Genomic DNA, 8,137 nt, shown 5'->3' with positions numbered 1-8,137 from the left:
CGGCGTAAAATGTTTCTCTTGCACGACAAGCACCTAAAGCAAAAATTTATTAGCCTAAGAGACTACACAGAATTTAGAAGCTCATAAATATTACTACTAATTAGGAAGGCATTGCAAACAGAAAACACACACCTCATTTTTATCGTTGATCACAAAACCCCCAACTCCAACTTGATGCGATGCATTCGAAGGAAGCATACAGGGTTCCTCCGGAATCCAATAAGTCATCATAACATATCCTCTTTCTGCATGATGGTATTGAAATCCTTCCTACAAAATTTAAAGTTCAATATATTGTTACAGAATCACTAGAGCTGTATATTATTGTGTAGCACAGTTAGCTTATTCACTTCATGTATTTATATCAACGTATTCTTTGAGTAATGAGACAATCACTACTAGCCAGAGATAACAAAGAAGAGCTAAATGATTGAGTAATTTCCTGTATCGATTTGGGTGAAGTGATAGTACGAAATACCTTTACTACAATGCATCAACAAAAAGGAAATACCTTTACTGCAACAGGAACTAGATCACATTTTTCCAATGGTAGCTTAAGCCAAACTCCCTTCTTCCCCTGCATCATCGGGAGCCATCAATGAGCAAAAGGTGTTATATAAGTTTACTTTCAATACACCAAAAATTACTACGCCTCATTCCTAAACAAATTGAGGTTTCGTCTATATGAATTCACCTACTGGCATAAGAGTTGTCTATAAAATAATAAGAAAAAATATGAAATGTGGTGGCTTTCACTCGTGTATTAATTAACACCAGACAAGAAATCGAGTCTTAAAATTTGAGACTAGTATAGCATAGTATAGTAGTTGCTGGAAATGAAGTACCTTCACTTTCCAATGAGAGAGAGATGCACGAAGCACAAAGGTAAATTTGTCGGGATCAGATGGTAGTCTTTCTGCGTTAACGAGTACTCCTCCATATTCATCGTCAGAGGCATCAAGTACCCATTTATCTCGAAAATACAAACTTGTATGGTTTGTACCGTTGATCAAATTATTTGTGTTGGATTTTTGAATTTATAAACCAAACCAAACCAATAAAACTCGGGTTTTTGAACCTCGGGTTTTTTCGGTAAAGTGCATACAAACATATAATTTACTTGTACTTCAAATATTTCTTTAGTCCTATCAAAATACAACTATCTAAGGTGTTTCTTAAGAAAATAACACAAATTATGATATGATTAATGACACTAAAAAATCCAACAAAAAAATAATAATGAAATTGCGTAAAACAAATATTGCAAATTAATAAGTCATAATGAAAATCATCATAATTTAAAAATACTAAATCATGCCAAAATAAATTTAATAAGTATTAGTTACATGGCTAAATATTAAAGGAAATTAAAAGTAGATTATGTATTTTAATTGTCTAAACTTATGTAAAACTAAAGAACAAATATTCAATATTATTGTCATTCTTAGTGTTGAATTGATTTTCTTTTTGCATTAGTATTAATTTGATTTTGATTTATGCTTATTACAATTACTAACATCTATGGACTATAATCTTTATTTTATAGATAGATTACTAACACCTATGAACTATAATCTTTATTGGACCATTAGGAATTCTAACTTTCAAACATGAAATAATATATTAAAAGATAAAAACTATGAAAAAGTATAAGAAATATTTAAAAATTATATCAAAGTAAATATTTTTACGTATAAAATAAAATTTTAAAATTATATATATAATGCCGGGTTGGCTTGATCTCGGGTTGGTTTTTTTTAGTTGATCTTACATTGTGCACATGCATGAATATAAGATTGAATATGAGTAAGGCTTGAGCACGTGGAGATAGTCCATGTTGCAATGGTTTTATGTTTATGAGTGGGGCACGTGGAGATCGTTTGTACCGGATATTGTTTGATTTTGTGATAGTACATTGAGATTATCAGCACAAGCACGTAGAGACCGTCTGTGCTGGTATATGGACCTTTGCGAGTCCCCCATGGGTCCCGATTATCTGACCAAGAAAGCTGCTGTGTATATAGGATTTTGGCCATTGTATTGCATTGCATTTCGTATTGATTTGGTATTGAGTTGTTGAGATGGTTGTGGTACTGATTTGACTTGATCTAATCCAATCTAGCCAATAACCTGACTATTAACTCCTGAAGCGTCGGAGCGCTGTTGGGAACCATATGAGGTTGGGCTGGACCTCCTACCTCAGTCTACTGCTCAATAACATTGTCATGCTCAAATACGGGCTATGCATGCCAGCTGGTTTAACATAGTAGGAACGGAAAAGGGGAAAATTAGTGATTTAGAAATAATCATTTAATAATGTTTGAGAGAGCATTCTGATCATCAGAAATATTTTTATTTTTCTTTACCACAAGAATTGTTCAATGGATATACTTATTAATGTTGTAGGTAGCTTTGTTGTGAGGTGGGAAAGTTTGCGTGTAAATGCATTTATCCTAAGATTGAAAATACAGTCCGTTTCTCATCAAATGTTGAAAATTTAACGGAGGAAATGGAGACGCTTACAAAGTTAAGAGATGATATCAAAGTAAAGGTGGAAATAGCTGAGGGAGAAGGCCGCTATAAACCAAAACCAAATGTTCTCGAGTGGATCAAAGATGTTGAGAAGCTGGGAATGAATGTGAAACTATGAAAGAAAGTATTGCAGCGGCTAAGACACTTACATATAAGTGTTGTCCAAATTGCAACCTCCGATCAGAAGTCTCCACTCAATTAGCACAGAACATCTGAGATCAACTTTGCAGGCATAAAGAGGTCGGAGAAAGCTTTGGATCAAATTTGAAGGTAGAAAATTACCAATTGAAAAAAGTTGAGTACTTACCAGGAACATCAATAAAAGACCAGCCAGCAGCAAGGAGGACTCAATCAATTACTCCAATTCTTGGAAGATGATAAGGTATTGCTGTCTTTACGGGGGTCTTATTACCCCTTGAACTTTTTTTATCTTTATTTCTTTGCACCTTATATGTTGACGTAGAGCCAAATGTGAAAACACTTACCTCAAGCATGAACCTTAAAAGAACGGCTTTAACCAATATGAAATGGCCACGTGTTGGTCGCAAAACTGATTTTCAAGAACTAAAAAAAAATGCAACTTTCTTCATCTCATTCATTTTTGGGTCTCAAAATTCCACAAAAAACTCAGACAGATCTGTACTAATCAAGCTAATATTTCAATTACTACTTGACAACAATATCATCACCCAACTCAAATAGGACCAATATTATTTAGAGCTTGTTTGACATTGCTGTTGGGATACCAAAAATACTTATTTCGAGAGAAAAATATTTTTTTATATATAAAATAAGGTGTTTGTGCAATCAGTAAAAGTGTTTGTATATTGAAGCAGAAACAGTTTTTGTGCTGTTGGGAAGAAGCTAAAAAAAATTTGCTTCTTTAAAAAGCAGAAGCAAAAATAATTTTTAGCAACAATGTCATACAAGCTCGTAATCTTTCATATATAAGCTAAATTGTTTAGTGTTTACACTAAATCATCTATTACTATAAGTAAATGAACAAATAAATATATGATCCATTTTAAATCTTTATTAAAATTGAACACAATATCTAACCACCTAGTTAATCATATATTATTATTATTATTATTATTATTATTAAAAGTGAGAAGGTTTTATGTTCAAAGTTGGATTACGATAATGTACTTCACTAATTTTTTTAAAATTAGAAATTCTTTTACTAACTCTTAAAATTAAATCAATATTGATAATTTTTCATTTCTTAATGACTTTGATTGTTAAAATTTTTAGCTTCTATCATTAAATACATTCATTTACCACACACAATTTCTCCATTTATTGGATAGAAAATATTAGTCAACTACACTTTGTGTTTCATAATCTTATAGTTCTTATGTAACTTTTTATTTATTGGTCTTTAATTTATTTTTTTTATTAATTTGTTCCTTAGTTCATTTTTAATTTAAATGATTATTGGAGTATTTATGTTCTAAGAAACCTCAATCTTCGTGTAATCATTAAGAAGAAGAAAAAAAAGACACTTGGGGTTTAATATTTTGGAGTGAAAATTCTAATTGGTAGAAGTATAGTTCTAATTTTACAAGTTACTCACTATCCATAAATAAATAAATAAAAGTTAGAAATTCGAAGTCTAGATAGAAAGTGAACACTGAAAAGAATTTTTTTTATATGCACAAAAATACAGCTACGATTACTTCAGATAGGGTAGAATAATTTTTTTTTATCAACAGGAGTTATGTCTATATAAATTTTATATCGTAATAAGGGTCAAACGTGCGGACCCACACCTTTAAAAGGGGTGCACGTGCACCCTCTAACTTCGGAAAAAATATTTTGAGAAACTGACAGAAATTATGATATAATTAACCGTGCACCCTTGGAAAACATAGGAGTGCCCTTATGCTATTGGTATAAGCTAGAGAACCCACCCTTGAGACCAGGGTTCAAATCGAGCTAAAGCTATAGCATAGTGGTACTTGGCCTATCCATTGTTGAAACAAAGCCTCCTACATTCTTCTTTCTCTAATGATCATTGTTGCATCTTTCACTTCAGGTTTGCATCATCGGAGTGTGGGGTGCGGGAGGGATTGGGAAAACTACTTTGGTAAAGAATGTGAACAATGAGCTCGAACAGATTGATGTGTCAATTAGGTGTAAACTGTGTTTTGGTGTTGTGATATGGGTTACAGTACCGAAACCGCCAATAGACATAAGAAAGGTTCAAGCACAAATTGCCGACAGATTAAACGTAAAGGTAGATACCGAGGGAAGTGAAGAAAGCAATGCCAGCAAAATCTATGAAAGGCTTAAGCAGGAAAAGAGTTTCCTTGTCATACTAGATGATGTTTGGGAAGTTATAGATTTGGATCATGTAGGTGTGCCCCAACCCAAAGATCACGCAGGAAGCAACGTTATTATAACTTGTCGTTCTTTGGAGGTTTGTAGGAAAATGAAAACAGACACCGATATGAACATTTCCACATTGGATGAGGATGAATCTTGGCAACTGTTTGTCAAAAATGCAGGAGAGATGTTGCCAATCGGGTGGATATTGAGCCATTGGCAATGGATATTGCAAGAGAGTGTGGTGGTTTACCATTAGCAATCACTATTATTGCAACATGTATGAGAGGGAAGTCAAGAGTCGAGCTGTGGGAAGATGCTCTAAAATCACTTAGAATGTCTGAACCTTATGACACACATGTAATACAAAAGGTTTACAAGATCATCAAGTTGAGTCTTGATAATTTAGAATCTCGGAATAGTGAATTATCGTCAGAGCAAAGAAGCAATATGAACAAAAGGAGAGGTGACATTCAAAGTTGTTTCTTGTATTGTTCTTTATATCCAGCGGCTGTTCCAACTGATGATCTCATACATTGCTGGTGGGTAGAGGGGTTCCTTGGTGAACATGACACATATGAAAAGGCTTACAACAGGGGAATCACAATTATTGAGAGTCTAAAAGATGTCTCCTTGCTAGAAGCCCATGAGATGGATTGTGTGAAGATGCATGACGTAGTTCGTGATGTTGCTATATGGATAGATAATTTCGGGTTAACTGACATATCACATATCGAAATGTCAGCTCCTCCTGTGAAGAGAATATCTCTCCTAAGCAAAGAATTTCAAAGTCTACCTGAAAACTTCAGAGAATGCCCAGAGACAACAACTTTACTGTTGGTTAGATTTATGACAGCTAGGATTAGAGCAGTCTCAAGATAATTATTCTAGAATCAGTTAGAAGGTTAGATAGTTGTTAGAGTTAGTTAGCACAGTAACTTTCCTTTATATAGACATAGCATTGTAAAGATATTTTCTAAGATGCTTTCAGCTTAATGAGAATGAGTTTTCTCTCTTCCATAACTCTCTCTGTATCTTCTTCTTCTTCTTCCTGATCCTTTTGCATCTTCTAGATGATGATTACTCCATAAGTTTACATTTACTATTGCAAGACAATGCTCTCCTTAGCGAAATTCCCCATGAATTCTCTTTTGCATTTCCAGCTCTAAGAGTTGTGAATCTGAGTCATACTGGTATTAAAGCACTGCCTTGTTCCATCAATATTTTATGTCAATTACGTGCTCTAATACTACGAAAATGTTTGCAATTTTGTTGAAAGAGTTACCACCAATTGGTAATCTTTGCAATTTGCAGTTGCTCGATTGTGATAATACAAGGTTACATTTTCTGCCGCAAGGAATGGATAAGTTGACAAATCTGAGGCTAGTAAATATGCCTTTAGATGATTTGAAGGAGAGCATCGGTCCAGGTTTTTTCCTCGAGTTGCATAGGATTGAAATGTTAAAGATGGATGGCAGAAAGCATCATAGTGTGGCTGTTGTTGGAGCAACGCCTTTTGATGAGATATCGTCTCTACACAATCTGACTTCTCTTTTTATTCGATTGGATAGCTCATCAATTTTCAATCGAGACTACACCTGGATGTCTAGATTGAAAAGTTTTCACATTCAGATTGGGGAAACTTCAGCGGATGTACGATTCAACAAGTCAACAAAGAGGATAAGTGTCTCCCATTGTGAAACTTTCAGTAATGGAGAGCTCTCAGGCATGTTACAGTTTGCTTCAGATTTGTACTTGGCAAAATGCGGGGGTCTCAGGAAGCTGATTGTGAACAAGAAGAGTTTCAATGGATTAAAAAAACTCTACATCGTCAAATGTTGGTGTGATTTCGGACCATTGAAAGAAGGAAGTAGACAGTTTGATCCTCTGCCAAATCTTGAACATCTCAGGCTCACTTCTGTAGATCATTTAAAGAGTGTTTCTGATTTCAGTCAATTTTTGGGTCTAAGATTTTCTGAATTACGCCAACTGGATATATCCCATTGTGATAATTTAACATGTGTTTTTAATGCTTTTTCTGTAACCAAGCACTTGGAAGAAATTACAGTTAAGCGTTGTGATCGGTTGGTAGAGTTATTAGTGCAATGCGGACCTAATCAGAGGACACCAAGAGTCCGAAAGTTGTGGTTGAATCATCTATTGAGATTAGAAATGTTTGGGGAGCCACAGAGTATGTGGGAACATCTTGAGGTGATCGGATGCTATGATATAAGGAAGTTGCCTCATTCAGGAATGTTTTTCGTCTGGAATGAGTCTGTATCGATGGGATAAAGTTTATTCCCGGACCAACGACACTAGGGGTGGACTTTCTTGGCGTGGATATTATACTAACTGGAACAACAATATTGAGGACTGAGTCTTCATCTTGATCTCTGGTTCCGATGTTTTGATTGTACACTGAGTTGTTTCTTGTTTCAGTTGCGTTGTGTGATAATCTTGTTAATTGTAATAAACTGTTATTGCTTTTGTACGTGTTGAAACATTCAAAATTTATCTCATGTTTTGTTCTCATGACAAAAGAAGGAAAACTGAGAGAGAGAGAGAGAGAGAGGTTTTCTCGTGTTGTAAAATGGTCCATGGTAAACAACTGAAAACGTTGCTTGGATACTTATGGTTCGTGCTCTTATAAGATTTCTAATATAGCTCTTCCTATCGATAAAAATGTGTTGTAAGATATTTACTTCAGTCAAAAGTACGTGACCAAATGGTTGTGGTCGCAATACCTCACCAGATGGTATATTTTTCATAGGCTGTCGTAGAATATTTCTCTTGCACGACAAGCACCCTAAAGCAGCAAATTAATTAGGCTAATGTAATATGTGTTGGGTTTGTGTTCTTAAAAGATTAAGCTTCAAAGATTTAGAGGAAAAGTTGTCATTATGGGTGTGTTTGACTGTTTGGTATGAAGGAAAACATTTTTCGGAAAATGTTTTCCAATTTTTTCATATTTGGTTGGGTTAAAATGTTTTGAAAAAATGTTTTCCAAATCAACTCATTTTTCTCAAAATTTAAGGAAAAATGACTTCCCTTCAAAACTTAAGGAAAACATTTTCCAAACTTCTCTTCCAACTTCAAATTACAATTACTTTTTGTTGAAAAAATCAATTTATTTGTCCCTACCCTCAAACCAGCCCCCAACCACCCCCCCTCCCCAAAAATAATAATTTTAAAGCTTGTTTTTAGATTCAATTTTTTTATCCCACCTTCCACCCTACCCCCACCCCCTCCCAAAAAAATATTAAAAATTGTTTTTAAA

General features: G+C 34.3%; 1 protein-coding gene across 1 annotated transcript in view; it reads right to left on the bottom strand.

Annotated features, from left to right (window-relative positions):
- The window catches only part of LOC102596142 (nudix hydrolase 8-like), a gene marked incomplete at its 5' end in the record, with an annotated part of 2,541 nt that extends 1,531 nt beyond the window's left edge, over positions 1 to 1,010 (bottom strand). Inside the window, 4 exons of the mRNA XM_006358272.2 lie at positions 2 to 33; positions 133 to 270; positions 512 to 577; positions 846 to 1,010. Coding sequence (XP_006358334.2) covers positions 2 to 33; positions 133 to 270; positions 512 to 577; positions 846 to 1,010 — 401 coding nt within the window. The remainder of the gene's footprint in view (position 1; positions 34 to 132; positions 271 to 511; positions 578 to 845) is intronic.
- Between the last annotated feature and the right edge of the window lie 7,127 nt (positions 1,011 to 8,137).

Source organism: Solanum tuberosum, unplaced genomic scaffold (assembly GCF_000226075.1).
Source record: "Solanum tuberosum cultivar DM 1-3 516 R44 unplaced genomic scaffold, SolTub_3.0 scf00273, whole genome shotgun sequence".
Classification (NCBI taxonomy): domain Eukaryota; kingdom Viridiplantae; phylum Streptophyta; class Magnoliopsida; order Solanales; family Solanaceae; genus Solanum; species Solanum tuberosum.
The sequence above is the reverse complement of the archived record's forward strand: the minus strand, read 5'-3'. Positions and strand labels throughout refer to the sequence as shown.